The sequence below is a fragment of the Anser brachyrhynchus genome (genome assembly GCF_964034855.1).
Source record: "Anser brachyrhynchus genome assembly, chromosome: 3".
NCBI classification, from domain to species: domain Eukaryota; kingdom Metazoa; phylum Chordata; class Aves; order Anseriformes; family Anatidae; genus Anser; species Anser brachyrhynchus.
Window position 1 is genome coordinate 18,075,577 of NC_137696.1, and position 18,054 is coordinate 18,093,630.

At 45.0% G+C, this 18,054-nt stretch overlaps 1 protein-coding gene across 2 annotated transcripts; it reads right to left on the bottom strand.

The window, feature by feature from the left end:
- Nucleotides 1–600: 600 nt before the first annotated feature.
- ENTPD6 (ectonucleoside triphosphate diphosphohydrolase 6) lies at nt 601–16,649 on the bottom strand. 2 transcript variants are annotated; one of them, XM_080584739.1, is made up of 14 exons: nt 16,445–16,649; nt 13,849–14,189; nt 12,433–12,509; nt 11,502–11,645; nt 10,494–10,569; nt 8,847–8,882; nt 7,622–7,710; nt 6,186–6,265; nt 5,504–5,568; nt 5,055–5,156; nt 4,427–4,567; nt 3,474–3,530; nt 2,275–2,387; nt 601–2,035 (listed from the first exon to the last, which is right to left on the bottom strand). In XM_080584739.1, the coding sequence occupies exons 2-14, from the start codon at nt 14,105–14,107 to the stop codon at nt 1,946–1,948; spliced, it is 1,329 nt and encodes a 442-aa protein (XP_080440865.1). In that variant the 5' UTR covers nt 14,108–14,189; nt 16,445–16,649; the 3' UTR covers nt 601–1,945. The 2 variants fall into 2 exon arrangements, with proteins under 2 accessions (XP_080440865.1, XP_080440864.1); XM_080584738.1 differs by lacking the exon at nt 16,445–16,649 and adding an exon at nt 14,954–14,972.
- Between the last annotated feature and the right edge of the window lie 1,405 nt (nt 16,650–18,054).

Here is an 18,054-nt window from a genome sequence, read left to right on the forward strand (position 1 = left end):
GATGGTGTGAGGGGGACTGGGAGGTACCTTAAAGGAGGCTGTAGCGAGGGTTGGTCTGTTCTCCCACGTGCCTGGTGACAGGACGAGGGGGAATGGGCTAAAGTTGTGCCAGGGGAGGTTTAGGTTGGATATTAGGAAGAACTTCTTTACTGAAAGGGTTGTTAGGCACTGGAATGGGCTGCCCAGGGAGGTGGTTGAGTCACCATCCCTGGAGGTCTTTAAAAGACGTTTAGATGTAGAGCTTAGTGATATGGTTTAGTGGGGGACTTGTTAGTGTTAGCTCAGAGGTTGGACTCGGTGACCTTGGACGTCTCTTCCAACCCAGATGATTCTGTGATTCTGTGGTGTGAGGGGGACAGAGGTGGCATGAGAGACAGGGGTGGTATGAAGGGACATGGGTGTCATGAAGGAAGGGATAGTGTGAGGGTAATGGGGATGGTGTGAGACAGCAGGGATGGCCTGAGGGGACTGGAATTCCCCAAGGGGATGGGAATGGCACGCAGGGGATGGAAAGGTGTGAGGGCATGTGTTTTTCAACCCCCCCACCTTGTGGGGTCTGCCAGGTTTTGGCACTAAAAGTCACACCACCAGCACCAGGTCTTCATTTTTAATTGGAGGTTTATTGTCAGTAGGGGGGGGTTCAAATGTCCCCCACAGGCTCAGCTGCAGAGCCAGCAGCCATGCACACCTATATTGTGTCTCGCTGCCCCGGGAAAAGGACAGGGCTAAGTCCATGAGAGCCCACGCACCAGGGCACACGCTGCTGGCTCTCCTGCAGGCTGGGCTCTTTTACAGCCCCTAACGACCACTCAGGTCTGCCTAAACATCCATACAAATACAACACAATTCCACGGTCGGATTACAAGCAGCACAGCATGTGCTCTCCAGCTCGTGCTGCCTCTGAGATCACTTCCAGCCTGTGTCCAGGACACTGCTGGAGTGGTGCATTGCAGCTACCCTGCCACAGCTCAGTGCAACGACAATACATTCATTTATCAAAGTGAGATGCGTCTGCAGGAAGTGGCACCCAAAACACCATTTATCCTGGGCCCTGCATAAGCCTTGCCAAGGCACAAATGCCTGTGAGGTCCAATAAGCTGTGCTCAGGGTTTCTTTTTTGTGGCTGCATCTTGTTTATGGATCTTATGCTGACCTACTCCAAAACTGTCAATTCCATCCTCAGCCCCGTACCAAACTTCCAGACGGTGCTCATCTTGATCCAGCACATCTGGTGTTGTCTTCCACCACCAATCTCCCAACAGCCAACACACCAACTTGAGGCTGTAGGCATTAACCCTACAGGGCATACAGGCTCTGATTCGTGCCTGTTTGTATGCAGCTTCAATAGTGCTCCTGAGCTTTGCTAGTCCAGCAAGTGAAAAGCAGAGCTGAAACTTCCACACAGCGTTTCTCAGCTGCAGCCTGTCAGCAGCACAGCCATGTAAATGCATTGTCTTCACACATACGGATGAGTTCATTTTCAAACATGTAAGTAGTAAAATAAAAATAATTATCACTGGAAACTGCTGACAAACAGGAAAAAAACACCCTGAAATCAGGACAGTAAAGAGTTCCCTCTGGAGTGACTATTTCCTACACTGACCAGCACAGTACAAGCAAATAGTACAGGCATATTCCAAAAAGGTGTGGTTTTCTCATAGAGATCATAGATGTCCTGCAGGTGTCCTGGTTTTCCTTCAATGATGATGCAGTTTTGCATCAAGTTGACTGCAGATGCTGTACAATCAAGGCTTCTTTAGATACTGCACTGTGCACTGTAAAAAAGAGCAAGTGATGGAGGGGACCTCGCAGGGGGTGGGAGGGAAGGGGCCTAGCTTATGGTAACGTCCCAAAGGACTCCGGAAGCCAAAACCAGACCCGTTCTACAGATCCTCCTGTGTTGGTTTTCCAGAACCTGAGGTTCCCAAAATTGCCTTCAAGAGCTTTAGTACTGCAGTCTATTGAGTGAGTCGATGTAATGGAAAGTGGCTCCCAATGCCCAGCTTGTTTCAACGTTGTTGATTTTCCGGGCAAGCTGAAGGAAAAAAAAAAAGTTGTTTAAACACAATTCTCTGACAGAAGTATGCAAGATGAATATAGTGCTGAAGGTTATCACAACTGGTTATCACAGTTGTGGGGGCAGTGTTGCCCCACCTCAGTCACAGAGCATGCGTTGTAGCAAGAAGGGAAACCAGGGACCAAGCTACTGGCATGATGACTAACGCCTTGGCATCTTCTGCCCACTCTTCCCAGCAATCTGTTTTTGTGCATTACCTTAAAGACTTGGGTCTTCGGGAAGCCCAGTTCTTGCAGGAGGAAGGTGATGTATGTCAGGTCCATGCAGAGAAAAGGGCTGCTTCCAGGGCTGATTTCCATGGTTTTACACACTGAAGACAAAGAAAGCAGTGTATCAACCTAGCTTTGAAAAACCTCAAACAAATCCTTAAAAAACACCTCTTGTAATTTGTGTTCCACAGTAATGGAACCCATTAAAATGACATTAAAATAGCATGCACGTGTTTGCAGAAGCCCAAGAGTTTTGGCACACAGGAAGGAAGAGCAAGGCATTCTGTCTCCACAAAGACATTTGAGTTTCTTGTACTTATCAGGGCAAGGACAAAAAGGGCCTCCCACTTTCATCCTACCTACTTTAAATCTCTTAAATATCAGCAACCTCAAGTGTGATCACATCCGCTTTTTACTGAAAAAAAAAGATGTCAGCAGCTTGGAAAAACAAGCGTTGTGAAAAATTTCATCCCTATCTCAATAAAGCTTAAATGCTTAACAGATAGTTGTGCTTCTCCTACTAAAAAATTTCTTGAGCGTAAGCATTCAACTGTTTAAAAATAAATAAATAAATAAATAAAATAAAAACCACTTCCTTTCTCAGAAGATAGTCCAGAAATAAGAACTGCAACAATTGTTCAGTCACTCAGAAAGTTTACTGAAAAGTCACAAGTCAGTTTGATCAAGGCCCGAGTCTGTACTATTAAAAACAAACAAACAAACAAAAACATGATTACATTTGCAAATCTGAGCAGGCAGTTCTCTCTGCAGCTGGTGAAGCAAAAAAGGCTATGAATCATTTTCCTCCCCTTTTCAATTAACAATCAAATATACAAACAAATCATGAGAAAAATTGAAAAAATAAACAAAATTAGAATGGATTATGCTAACATGACGAGAACCGCCATATTTATTCTGCAAGCATGGTTTCAGGATAACTGTTAACTGACACGTTTATTAGTAATTCTCAAGAGGGTTTTTAAATGTATTACAAGAAAACTAAATCTCAAAAAAAAAAAGGTTGATATTTTCAGAAATACACACAAATCAGCAGAGGTGCTATGGAGAGAGGTGCTGAATATTTACTTGAAACAAAAAATCAGTCTTCTTAGCATGTCACGCATTTGCTACCTGGGTATGAATTTACACACAATTACCAGTCTTGTTTGATTGCATCTTTTACTCACCATACTTAGCTGCAATTTCAAAGTCATTGACAGTTAAGCTTCCTCCTTTTTCTTTATCTAATAGAGAAAAAAAAATCATGGTATGTTTAATGTTTTTTTGTATAAAGGCAGTAGTAGACTCAAGTTGTAAAAGACATTTGTACAGACTGTTTGGAAGTAAGCCTTGAGCCAACTGAAATCAATGACAAAACTCGCATTTGCTTTAAAGGTATAGAAACATTTATTCAAGATTCTTAGTATAGCTTGAAAACCTAATTCTATGTGGAACTTTCTTTCCTAAAACTATTTTCATATAAAAACAGAGTTTAAAGACCTCCTCACATTGCCCCATGTCTATGCTGCCCTGTCCTGTAATGCCTGAACCCAGCTAACAGCTTTGACCAGATCTGACAGGGCAGTGGTGCTCTGCAACATATTAAATGTGAAATTATTCATAAAACAAGGTGGCTGAGGAGGGAGTAAGTTTGTCCATACTAGCTTGAGATCCCACCGCCTGCTTTCTACTACTAAATGTGACAGCCTTGTGCACACCAGTGTACCACTGGAAAAGAGATGGGATTCATTCTGAATACATGTTGAACTATCTGAAAATATTTACTCCATCTAAAAAGGTCAGCCCAAGAGAGCAAGTCCGGTCTCCTCTACTGCCCAAGAAAAAAGCTAGCGAGTTTTTTCATATCATCGTGAAGTCTTTTTTCTATTTTGGACTGTAATCAGACACCAATCATTTCTGAAATGCAGACAGCTTGTTTGAAAAACTACAAAAAGTTGGAGGTCCTATATCACATCTCCAGTCCCTTCTGTAAAGAAATGCAACAACGTTCAATATTCACTCGAGACCAATGCACTGTGGTAGCCATGAGAGCTTACCACAGCGTTGTGATGTGTATCAGTGCTACCATTTCTTCCAAGATCTGTCATTTAAAATGAAATGAAAACAGGAGCAAACATACCTATGAGACCAACCTCTGCTGCACGGTCATAGTAGTAGGAGAAAGCATAAAAATCCAAGTCCTTCACTTCCTCAGCTTTATGCACCTTCTTGTAGAGCATCTTCGCCACTTTGTTAGAACAAGACTCATACAGAGGCTCACCTGAAAGAATGCAAAGACACCCAGCATAGCACAGGTAGACACTTAAACGCAAAATTTCTTCAGGATCTGCAAGGAGACAGGCTCCCTTTCGCACAACAGCGCTTCTTCATTTCTTACAGGCTCTTCACAGAGGACTGAAACGACACACCTGCATTTTCTCCAAGCGGTAACTGACCATCCTCAGGCCGGGACCAAGTATGTGATAGATCAGAGACGAACAACACCATTTGAGGCAGAAGGACTTTGAAAAGAATTCAGGGAGCGCTCAGCTCCATCTGCAGTACTACTAACAGATTTACTGACTGAGCAGACATACCACAGCGCGAGAGGCAAGAGCTGCAGAATCTCTTTAACAGCATGTCAAGAGAAAGCCAGACAGAGACGGAGAATTTAGTATCTTTCCAAGAAGCTGAGGGCATACGATTTTAAATACTCTTCTACTAGCATGCTGGCCTAGATAGGAAGAGAGAGCAATAAATTACTATACCTGCCTTCTGTCCTTTAATTTTGTACACTATCTCAGCATGTTGCCATTCAGATTTGAAACCGGGTGGTAAACAAGGGCTGATCAATTCCTCACCTTCCCCTACTGCAGAAGTAAAACAAAGCCACGTTAGAGAAAAACGCACGGAGTTAATTTTAGATCCCCAGTCCTGCTTCATACTGTCCCACATCCTCAGCAATGCACCTCTAAGCCCCAGCCATGGCTCAAGTGTCCCACGCCCCCTTAAGGCTGGCAAACATCCACGTCTCCTGGGATCTAGCAGCATCACCTCCTGCATTCGTCTCAAACACACTCAGCTACTGTGACAGGAATGCACATAGCACTCGGGCACCTTCAGCCCAGTAGGAAGAGGACAGACAACCCTTTTCCCCCACAATAGTGCAATGCACGCTGTGCTCAGAGCCAAGACTTGAAGAGTGCCCGGAACTTACAGGGTTTTCCCTCAACTCCTCCTAAAATGGCGAGCCTTGCTGACATCAGCCCGAGTCCCAGGTAACTGCAAAGGGAAAAAAAGCCTCTGTGAACAACAAACACCCTTCCTCTGATACTCCACCGACAACTTGGCCGGGACATGCCTGCCTCCTCTATGCGGTCCCAGCAAAAAGGCTCAAGTCAGCAGCTAATGCATAAGGGGAACAGTGTGACAACCCACTGTGATATTATCCTTACCCAGAAGGATAACCTCTCCTTGAAAAAGCACAGGGAATAGCTGTCAACTATAATGTCTCTTTAAAGGCTGCGAATGCTTCCCCTAACCTTTCTCCTGCACTCCTCAAAGGCCACACAACCTCCAGCATGGACACTTTCCAAGCCCCAACACATCCCACAGCAAATGTAGGTGGGAAGAATCTGCTTCCCTCTGCCCAAAGCTTTGGGTGGACAGGCAGCTTCAAAGCCAGGAGCAGAATTAGAGCCCATCACTTTCTCAGCCATCAGACTGCTTATCTGCCTGTTGTTCTGCATAACCGCCCCCTAGTCAGCTTGTGTGGACAGTGACTTGGCTCAGGCTCACCCACTTCTCAGGACTCAAGTGCACTTCAGCAAAACACCTAGATCTCGCTGGCTTCAAAGAAAGCTCCTACTTTTACAGTACCTCTTCTTACCACGACTAACCTGTATGAATACAGCTTGTAGGTGCTGTTAAACATCTGAAATGAAGTTGTATGGCCAGCTGGTGATGTCTGGAGAGTTGCCTGGAGGGAAAAAAAGATGTCACAGCAAGGTTTCAGCCAGCAACAGCAAACATCAACAAGACAATCTTCCAAAACCTTAGGAAATACACGAAACAATCCTAGCATGGTTCACAGAGAAACGAAGAATTTGCATGTATCTCCATTTGACCTTTGATACATGAGATAACCAAAAAACTGGAGCTAAAATAGTGACTTTACGTGACAGTCCAAACTGGTTACATTTCTAGGTGTGTCTACACCAAACTCATCTGTAAAAGAATTATTTTAATTATAAGGAGTCCTTATTACAGCTCTTAACTGGTTTTGTCAAGATGCTACAGAAACTGCCTCTTCACAGGATCACTACTAGGGGAAACTGTGCAAAATAATAAGTAAACCAGGCACGCGTTAACTTCCTACTCCAGTGAATTCAGCTGTGAACTTCCACAGGCCGGAGGAAAAGCACATCACTGTTCTTGCCAAGGAACAGAGTGAGGACCAGCCTGTGGTCTGAAGAAATGAAAGGACGATTGTCTAAAGCACTGTGCAGCCTGTTCCCCAAGTGCACCACCGCCACCAGCGCATTTATGGGGAACACAGCTCAGGCAGCTCATGCCTAGCTGCTCATATCTTAACACCATGTCTAACTCCAGAATTTCCACACCCAGGACTCTTCACATTCCCTGGCATTCTTCTGTGAGAGCACAATGTCCTGATCAGCCCGGGCCGGCACACTAGAAACAGCAGCCTTATCCTCTGCTTCTGTGCAGCTTTACTACAAACAGGATCTCTGATCGGGCCAGGACCTTGCTATTCCATATCCACAGGACTTCCTGCTCACAGAACACCTATACTAATGCCGTAAGAGGAAGCTGAGATGAAAAACATCAGCATGTGCTTCTAACTGCATAATTCATGCTCCTCTTTATAAAGCATTCATTTGCAACTGAGTAAACTCAGGAAAGCCACAAACAAACATCTAATGCATCTAATTCTGTTCTTAGAACACAATATAAGCCAAATGGACTTGGATTCACTAACAGCATTGCCTTTGAGGTCACTATAAGCAGCACAAACTGAGTGTGAAGGATTAAGATGCTCAGGACATTGCATTTTCTCCTATATAAAGCAGCCCTGGCATTCACCACATGCACGGACCCACGGAGCTGGAGCAAGAGGACTGACAGAGAGTTGCGCGTGTCTCTGTCACCGACTGTAACAAGGCATACGTGACCAACCGATACAGGTTTTTCTGTCAGAAGCATGGCTTTATGTTACACTGACAACTCCTTGGCATGTGTCCAAGGGAAATAAAACCGAGCAGTTACTGATTTGTGCACCACCATTTCCCTACAGCGTGCTGCACGTTCCCATTACCTCGGCGTGTGGGAGGAAGGTGATCTGTGTTGATCCGCCACCCAAATCCAGCATTCCTACACTTCTCCTCTGCGGGTCATCTAAGCTACCTAAAATGCGTGACAGAACAGAGAAAGGCACAGTGGGCGCTGTGAGAAACTGGCAAGGAATAAAACCAGAAGTACAGCTGTAAAGAAAGACGGCAATCCAACTCCATCTGTCAGCTTCCAGCCAGCACTAGATTATAACATCGTCACTTAATTGTGCTTTATCAGGGTGACCTGAAAATCTTCCAAGTGACTATTATTTCTCTGGTGGCTGCTCATGCCCTAATTCCAGCAGCTTTGGTTATTGGATTCCTAAACATTCTTCACTGGATGCAAGCACCTTTTTGCAAACTTTACTCTGGTAACCACTTTGAAATACAAAGGAATGTGGTTTTCCTGGCCATCTCTCCCCGATCCCACAGCAGTATTTTGCAGATTCCTACGGCCAAGGGGAGAACAGACTGAAAAGAGCTGGCTTAATAGACTAGCTCTCTCAGGATTCTTCCTGCTGCCGTCCCAGACCTTTCTTCCCTTTTAAATCCAGTTCTTCTTAGATCCTTCAAATACACCTTCCTGACAAGATCAGTTTGTGCCAAGTACCACAGTATACACCTCATGAGAGCTAATGTTTGAAGATCTCTGACCTTTCTGATACTTCCTTTGAGCATAAAAAGATTTACAGCACTTGTCATAATGCTCCGCACACTGTGCTGAACAGAGTGCTTGGGTGGCAGACTGGTTTGCTTATTGTCAGAGAGGGCTTCAGTTTAATTTTTTTCTTCAGCTACCCTTTTCTATCTCACCAGTGTAAACACTTAACTGTATTTCTGTTATAAATACGTAAGGAAGCACCAACAGCACTTACTTTCACACTGTGCAGCTGCCAGGCAGATCTACAATATCCACATCAAAAATTTATGCAGAGCTAGTGGCAGACTATAAAAAGGAATAAAATGCTCTGGTACCTTACAGGGAATTAAAAGAAAGGCTACATGAACGTCTAGGAAAAGGGATTAAATTCCTCATTCTATCAAGCAAATGGCCAAAATCTTAATTACTTAAATGGGGCAGGCCAAAAACAACTGGTGACTTATTTCCAGACCCTTCCAACGAATGAGCAAATATTATACAGGGGCAGTAAACAGTATGAATTTCACAGCATCAGTCATATTTTTAGACACATACTCATGAAAACATACCTGTTAAAAAATTTATTGTGATCCAGGCTGAAATACCTAACAAGGAAAAGATTCAGAAGAGGCACGGTTAGATCACATAATATCAGAAGATGCACTGTTACAGCATGTAACTTCATTTTATATGACAACAGTAACCATTAAGATGAGCCATATTACTAGGTCTTCCGGCTTTAGTATCTGTTTCACTTGGAGGTATTTTAAAGTTTTCTCAGTTTCACTCCACCGTCTAAACAAAATAATCAGCAAACCAGAGCTTGTCATGCAACCATAGAAAGAGACATCAGAGAAGCATCTACCACAAGCTCCCTTGCCCCCTTTGACAAAAGGAGGATTTCTAATGCAAAGACTCCAAAGGACACCTAGAAAGAAGGACCTTCGAGAGAGGCAAACAGGACTGGCTCTGCTGGGCTACCCTGACCCAGCCCGCCCCAAAGCCAGTGTTTCCGCAACTGTCAATGGCTGTCATAAACCAAGATTACAGCCTTGAGCAAGGAGAGTGGCCTTCCATACCAGAGTTTATGTGGTAATAGGAAGAGAAGCCCCATATATGAAATGTCTGGAGAACTCTGTACTTCACAGGCCAAACACTTAGGTGAGAAGTCCCAAAGGCTCTATTAGAGTGGCTTCAGTTCTTAGCTAAAAAATAAGGAAATGACAAACTCTCACATTGTTCATTTGCTAGGAAAATACCCACCAGTAGGCTTTTGTGTGATGTTAGGCATACAATTTTCCTTTTGAATACTAAGAATTTTTATCTTTTCAGTGCTTTATTTTTTCCTATTCCCTCAAAGCATTTTCGTGAACTGCACTGTTGCTGTCCTTTTCTTGTTTTCTAAACTTTTTCTCCATGAATTAGGTGAACTAATGGCCCTTATGTTAACAAATTAAAATATTTATCCATTTGGTTAAAACTAAGGCACGCTAGGGAACGAGGTCCACTTCAACCCTTGGCTGAACCAAGGCTGTCAGAGCTATTAATGAACTTAAAATGAAAAGAATTACAATGTCTTTCTTCCATTAAGCAGTAAAAAAGAAACTCATAAACAGCTCTGGAGCAGCAACTACTTTAAAGTCTGGTTTCTAAGCAGATTAAAAACACACTTCAACACTAAGTTACCCAGAATGTAGACATGTTTCTTTGAATTACTTTAAGTCAAGACTGATTCTGGGTTCTGTGCTCAGCCTTTTTTGATGAACATCCACTTACTTCAATATATATTTTCTCTATGTAACGTGTTTTTTTTTTCAGGTTCAAATCACAATCACACTCATAAGATCAGTTTTAATTAACATTAAGACCAAATACTTCCAGAAAGCTCAGATGAGCATTGTCAAAAGCAGGGCGTACAAAAACAGGAGGTGTTGAAGACCACCTCAACAAGCAGATACACAGAGAACCTTCCAGAAGTGCTTACTGCAATTCCCACAGGAATTGCCTGGTAATCAGAGCTTTGAAAATCAGGATGCAGTGAAGGACTTCACATTGGAAAATATAGCACAAAATCTCTTTGGCAGGCACTGTCTGAGGCAGTATAAAAATTGTATCAAATCTCCTACATACGGGTTCCTAGTACGGTCAGTGGGGACTTGCCACAGCGCAGCAGGAATCTCCAGGATTGCAAAAAGGTTCTTCAGAAGTTAACCTACCTTCATCAGTTCCGTTCATTATCGACACACAGTTGTCCCTCACAAAGAAGGGGGAAGCCTGAAAAATCTCCTTCACCTGTAGTTCAAAGAAAAGTTATGCTCAGAGAAAGCTTTTTTTTTCAGTTGAAAAGCAATTTAAAAAAAAACAAACCTGGCTTTACACAACTGTTCCTTTTCTTGGGCCAGAAATCACAGCCAACAACTACTAGGGACAATAACTTTGGGACTACACCAGGGAATGGCTTTTTTAACACGAGCATGTTGGCTGTTAGAGGCTTTCTGTACTGCACCCTACATGAGGCAGCAAAGCCCTGCATTTCTGGGGTCTTCTAAAGCAACAATTGCAGCAGTTCCAGATGAAATTCAGTGTGGAAAAAGAACAGAGCAGCTTGTAAGCAGCAGAGAACAATCTAGACATTGGTTTCAACCACACCACATTTCTTCCCTCCAATCATTGCTTAGAAAAAAGAGTACAATTAGGGTACAAGCAATAACTTCTCCAGCAGCTGTAAGGTCTAGGACATAATATTTTGTTTATTTTTATAATATTTTAAAATACTAAACATTTTATATGCCTTTAAATACAATATACACTATTCTAATCAACATAAAGCAGAGGAATCTTGCAGCAGCAGGCTGATAACACAGCAGATAACATGGCAAAATGAGAAAGATCTTCTCAGAAAAGCAGGATTCTGGTCAAAACCACCAACAAACCCACGCACTAAGAACAAGCCTGTGATGACTGTTAGAAGTATCTCATTACACTTATTATGTTTCATGTCATCTCCATGCATATTTGGAGCTGTCATCATTCCTCTGTGTTTGTACTCATAGCATTTCTCACTCCGGACTCATCCGAGATCAGGTGACTATATACTGCTTTCAGAGTAAAGTGATAGGAGTGACTAATGTACATAAGGATAAAGGAGTATATACTTTACGCTGAAGGGACCAATTTTTGTCATAAAATTTCTGGAAAGCAAACCGAAAGATAAGAAACAGTACCTTATCCAGCAATTTCTGAGCCTTTTCTCCCGGCAGCAGCCGTAGGCCAGCTGTCGCTTTCAGGACCAGAGGAGTAAACTTCCACAGCTCCGTAGGAACTTCCTTCTTTGCCACCTCCAGGAGCTCTTTTATTCCCTGGCCACTCTGTGAGCAGAGAAAGAACAACCCCCAACCAAAGCCCATCTTAGAAACCCTTAAGATTTGCCTTTCTCTGAAGGGCAAAAGGGTGATCAGAGATATGATTCACTGTAAATGCGGAACAGGGACAAGTAAACATCACAAGGGATCAGGAGAAAGCAGATGACTCACGGAGTAAGAACTGGCGGATATAACTGGGATTATCCAGCAACAGGTCAAAGACAAACAGGAAAAGTCACTTTCTCAAACTGTGCCATGTGCCAAGCAGTACCAAAATTGAATGTTCGGGCTACAGAAGGTTTAAAAAGCAATGCGACAAATCCCTGGGGAAAAAGCCCTTCGGAGCCAGCAAAACAATATGAGCCGGGTGCATGTCTGGCTCAGGAATTCCTTAAATCCCTGTGAGCCAGAAGGTAAGGAAGACAGGAGAGAAGTCACTTAATACTCGGCCTGTTTTTTTGACTCTTTCCCTGAGAATCCACTTCTGGTCACTTTTGGAGAAGGCTCCGCTCCAATCCAACATGGCTCTTTTGTCATATTCTTAAGCACACAGGAAATCTTAAGACGGTAAGAAACATCTGCTGTGTTTAATTAACATCACCAAGCAGAACTAGATGTGTTCTGCTCCTTGATCTTCTGAGCATCGACCAACTTCTGCTGTGAGTTTGTACCATTTGGAGACTGAACTGAGACAGTTCAGCATATTGTACCACGGCAAGGTGTGAATTGCTGTTCATATCAAGAGCAGCACGCTTTGGTGCACATGCTTTTACAGTAATAGAAACAAAATTACCTTTTCGACATCATCAGCATATGCAGACAGGCCTGGCTTCAGCGCTTTAAACGTCTCATGGGTTAATTTGGGAGTCTCTGTTCAAAAGCAGTGTTCCAAAATAAGTACTAGTACAAATCATTTTGCATGCACAAAGCCAAAACCACTTTACAAATTACATCATTATGTGCTAACGAGAGTCAACTGAAGCCTCTGCCTAATGAACGATCAAAGGCCGCCCGACCTTTGAACACAGCCCCTGCTGTGGAATTACCTCTCCACAAAACCATTAGTTAAAGCCACGATCGTGCTGGTGCCCACCACGCACATATTCTTTATGCACATCAGACAAATGTATCAGATGGGTACACGTTCTCTTCAAGCCCTTACCCCTGCCATGTGCAGCTTTCCAAACTACATGGGTAACAAAGGCCACACATTCCAGCATGCTCTGTTCTGCCTAAACTTGACTCCAGCAGAAGTCAGTGGAAGTTTTCCCACCATTTTCAATGGCGGCAGAGGAAGCCAGCCCTAAGTATTTTGGAAATCTGCAAGCAAAACACCATGAACTTGACAGCATCCCCCTCTCGTACCCAACTACACTCCATGAAGTTTCCTGCAATATATTCTGGAATTCTGTTTAGAGAGAAGCAGAGGTTTGGGAGTACACTGAAAGAAGAACAAACGCAGTCCATGTGTGGACTGTTGTTTAACACCTTTGGTGGCTAGGCCTTACACTAGTCCATCCTGCAAACCTACGGTGCTCCCCAAAGGCCAAACACACCATATACCACACTACTACCTGTTAAAAACATCCTCCACATCACCTACTTAAGCGTTCACATTGTTTCTTTCATCTTTACAAGTTTCACAAACAGGAGCTGACAACACATAAACAAATGAAGCTTACAACTCCAGAGGAAAACTGGAGCTTTACAGCCAACTTCTGTCTTGGTTCTCAGCAAAAATTTTGTCTAAATGCAATACACAGCGATTTTAATCCAACAGGGAAGTGCCACTGAAGCCAAGACAAAGTTTAGTGCCACTAAGCCAGACAACGCAGAGAGAAGCAGCTCACTGCTAGGAACTAGAGAGAGCCAACAACCTCATGCTGAAAATCTGGGGGAATGAGGCACTTTGAACTTGCTCCTCTCGCCCACAAATATCGTGATAAAAACTGCTTTTCTTTAAGATGTGTTCCAAAGGTACAGCAGCTATTTAGTTACCATTCTGACATTACTGCGTTTTCCCCCTTGTTGAACATTTTCACAATAAATTTCATCCAGACCCACATGCTCAAATCATAATGCACTTCCTGATGGCTCTCCGGAAAGAGCTGAAGTGCATTTGTTCAAGTACTCCCACGAATAGAATCATCAATAAGCTGCTCCATAATTTATAGAAGAATTTGTCTATTGTGCAGTGTGCAGGCCATACCTTTAGGCTGCTGTGTAAATTTAAAAATATGGATGCGGGTTCCTGTGCTTCCTGCGTCAAACATGATTCCATAAAAGACCGAGAGGTCTGTGGTCAGTGCTTGATGGCTCAGTTTCTCTCTCCTGCTTTCAGCAACTCCTTCTGTTGCTCCCACAACCGGTTTGGAATCCAAGTGCCATTTCATGTATGCGACATAAATAGCGATGCATGCCAAAATCCCAAAAGCAAAGAACCGCTTTGATATCTTCATGGCTTCCATTTATCAGGTCTTTTGTTTCTTCCTGTTACCAAATGTTCTATTTATTCTGTCTCACACAGAACAGGTGGTTTCCACATCACTCCTACATCCAACAGAAAAGAAAGCTGCGTTTTACTTTCTAAAGCTATAGAAGGTATTATAAAAAGATCTAAGAGCATGATGGTTATTTGATAAGGGACTTACAGGAATAAACTTGACTTGAGAGTTAGTTAAATACTTAACTGTTAGTGATAAAGTTGGGAATGACTGTCAGAGCAAGCAATTATCCACTGCAACAAAGAGCCTGGTGAAAAACCTTACATGCAGAGTGACAGACTACTGCTTGCACATAAAAGGATTTATGCCTTCAGCTCCTTCAGCATCTAGCGTGAGACAGCTGCTGTCTTCAGTGCTCTAATCTAGCTTGATTAATCCAGGGCAACTTGCAGTTAGATGTGCAAAATTACCCCAGCAGGACGATGCAGAATGCTGCATTCAAAGAGCTGGGATTACCCTACGAATCGCTTGTAAAACTGAACCTAGCAGCAAAATCCCTCTTCTCTCACGTCGCCCGTTCCAGCCATCGAATGCCTCCGTGGCAGCTGGGTGCCAACATCACACACCACTTTCCTAATAGTTCAGAAGGAACATGTCCATCCTCCTTCAGCAGGTCGCTGAGATCTACAGCTAATTTTACGACACGAAACAGCATAAATATATAATTTTTTCCATTGCTGCTGAGGCCTAAGAAAGAATAGAGGAAGGAGAGTTCAGAAAAGCTACACACAGTAACTGAGGTGGGAAGGAACCTCCAGAGGTCTCGTGTCCAACCTCCTGCTCAAAGCACAGGCAGCTATGGGGACCCACCGGTTGCTCAGGGCTTTATCCCATCGGATCTTGAAAACCTCCAAGGATGGAGATCCCACAGCCTCTGTGGGCAACCTGAATCGTTTGCAGTTATCTTTGTTAGTTCCTGGATGGTGAAGGAGGTCCCACGAGACCAGACAAGGACAATTTTAATTTGGTGCTTAACAGGCAAGGAGGAAGATCCGGGGAATCAGCCTGGACCCCCAGCTCCAACACCAGGAAAGACCCAGCAGGAAAGCACAACGCAACAAATACACAAGTGCCCATGTAGGCAATCAGATGATTAAAACAAAGTCATCAGTGATTTATGGGGAGAAAATTCCATTATTAATTTTTTGACAGTGTAATCAAGAAGAGAAAGCAAACTAGTTGACGAAGTTGACTTAAACATGGTTTTGACAGATGTAATCTGCTGATGACAGGAATTCAGGAGATATACAGAAGGTGTGAGAGGGAGGAATTAAATTCAAGGTGATCACGGTACATTGTCAAAAACAGCTAGGAGAGGATTTTATAAAAATGGAGGGAGGCAAGACCAAAGGCACAAATATGGGTGAAGAGCAGGTAGAGGGGAAGAGGAACCGTGGGGTGCTGCAGAAGAGAAACTGGGGAAACGGTGTTGAAAAAGAAAGAAAGGAAAGAAAAAGAAAGAAAGAAAGAGAAAGAAATAGAGAAAGAGAGAAAGAAACAGAAAGAAAGAAAGAAAGAAAGAAAGAAAGAAAGAAAGAAAGAAAGAAAGAAAGAAAAAGAAAAGAAAGAAAGAAAAAGAAAAGAGAAAAGAAAGAAAGAAAAAGAAAGAGAAAAAGGAAGGAAGGAAGGAAGGAAGGAAGGAAGGAAGGAAGGAAGGAAGGAAGGAAGGAAGGAAGGAAGGAAGGAAGGAAGGAAGGAAGGAAGGAAGGAAGGAAGGAAGGAAGGAAGGAAGGAAGGAAGGAAGGAAGGAAGGAAGGAAGGAAGGAAGGAAGGAAGGAAGGAAGGAAGGAAGGAAGGAAGGAAGGAAGGAAGGAAGGAAGAAAGGAAGGAAAGAAGAAAGAAAAGAAAGAAGAGAAAGCTCTTTCTGGCTTGCACTAGCAGATGTGGGTGACAACCCTTGCACATATCCGGGCGATTATTCCAACCCTCGCGGTCCAAGAAAGGCCTCCGCTGGCTCTAAGTGCCAGAGGGCTACAAGCATGTCCTGAAAGGAAAGCAGCAGGATCCCGGCCCGCTGTGCAGAACGCGGTCTGTGTGAGGAGAAGGGAGGATGAGGCAGTAACAGGAGAGGAAGCAGCAGCCCCCTCGCGTCTCCCTGACGGGCAGGGGGACCATTAACCCCGCTCTCAGGGGAAAGCCTTCTCTCGCCGCTGCCTACAGAGCCCCGAGAGGCCGGAGGGCCCCGACCCGCCGCCACCACCCGCAGGTGGCCCGGCAGGGCCCGGTGGCACCGGCGGCCCCTCCGCCCCGGCCCGGCCCGCTGCCCCCCCCGCCCCGCGCTGCCCGCCCGGCCGCACTCACACCGCCGCCACCGCCGGCTCCGCCATGGCGACACCGCCGCCACTGCGCCTGCGCGCCCTGCCGGCTGTGGTGGCGGCTGAGGGCAGCGGGGGGCTGCTGCCAGGGGGCGGCTGGGTGGGCGCAGGGCGTCTGGGGGGGTGGCGGGCACCCGGCTGGACACGAGCCTCAGGCGCGCCCTGGCCACTGAAAAGGCTAATGGTGGCCTGGGGGGCGTTAGGCAGCGTGCTGCCGGCAGGGGGATGGGGCTGGTCCTTCCCTGCTCAGCACGCCCGCAGTGCTGGAGCGCCTCGCCTGTGGGGGAGGCTGAGCGAGCTGGGGCTGGTCAGCGTGGAGAGAGCCGAAGGGGATCCATCAGCGTGTATAAATCCCTGAAGGCAAGGAGGACAGAGCCAGGCTCTGTGCAGCGGTGCCCAGTGCCGGGACAAGAGGCAGTGGGCACAAACTGGAGCGCAGGAGGTTCCCCCTGACCATCAGGAAACGCTCCCTTCGCTGTGCAAGTCACAGAGCCCTGGCACAGGCTGCCCACAGAGGCTGTGGGGTCTCCTCCTTGGAGATCTTCAGAACCACCTGGACGTGGTCCTGGGCAAGCAGCTCTGGGTGGCCCTGCTTGAGCAGGGGTTGGGCCAGATGGCCCCAGAGGTCCCTTCCCACCTCAGCCATCCCATGATCTGTGGAGCTGGTATCCACTGTGTAACCATGGAGGACTCCATCCTGGAGTAGTTGACTGTTTTCTGAAGGGACTGCAGCCAGTGGAGAGCCCACACTGGGACAGATTTTTCCTGAAGGACTGCAGACCATGGAGAAGACCCACTCTCAAGTGGAGGAAAAATGTGAGGAGGAAGGAACGGGCAGAGAGGAGCTGTTATGGACTGACCTCAATGTCCCGTTCTCCATTGTCCCACTCAAGGTGGGAGGGAGGATGAGGAGTCAGGAATGAAGGGGTAAAGCTGAGCCTTGGGCAGAGGGGTGAGGGGAAAATCTTGTTTTAATGTCATCTTTGTTTCTTACCATCCACATCTATTGTAACTGGCAATAAATTGATTTCCCACGAGTCAAGACTGTTTTGTCTGTGATGATAATTGGTAAGTGATCTCCCCATCTTTATCTCAACCCAGAAGCTTTTTCTTATTTCCTCTCCCTGTCCTGTTGAGGAGGGAGAGCGAGGCAGTCGCTGGCTGAGTGTCTGGCAGCCAGCCCAGGACAGCCCATGACAGGGATTCAGGCTTATGTGTCAAGTGGGCAGCTGGAGGCGACTGATTAACTTGAGGAAGTTCTTCTGAGATAATTTGCAGACAGTTTTCATGTCCTATGTGCCAATATGTTGATCAAGCTGACACAATGGTTGGTTTTGCAAATAAATCCTTTAGCAACGTTTGCAAATGGTGAGTCATTCCCAGTAAACACCGGGCCCTTTTTGCTTCCTGATCAGAAGCTCAGGTACAGCTCTCCAGTTCCCATCCCCATGTTTTTGGTGCACATAATGTATATGTATTCACAGAAATCCCTACAAGCGTAGGGAAAGAATTCTTATACGGAAGGAAAATATGTATGGAAAGTAACTATGGACTGCAATGTATTCAAGTCCAGCAAGTAGCTCTTTTGACTCTCAG

What these genes read in the sequence shown, in the direction of transcription:
- ENTPD6 (XM_080584739.1), bottom strand. Translation starts at nt 14,107, where the DNA reads ATGGAAGCCATGAAGATATCAAAGCGGTTCTTTGCTTTTGGGATTTTG. An exon ending in TACAAGCTGTATTCATACAG is followed by an intron (nt 5,569 to 6,185) that starts GTTAGTCGTGGT and finishes TTCCCTTTGCAG; the next exon opens with TTACCTGGGACTCGGGCTGA. An exon ending in CGAAGACCCAAGTCTTTAAG is followed by an intron (nt 2,036 to 2,274) that starts GTAATGCACAAA and finishes TTTTTCCTTCAG; the next exon opens with CTTGCCCGGAAAATCAACAA.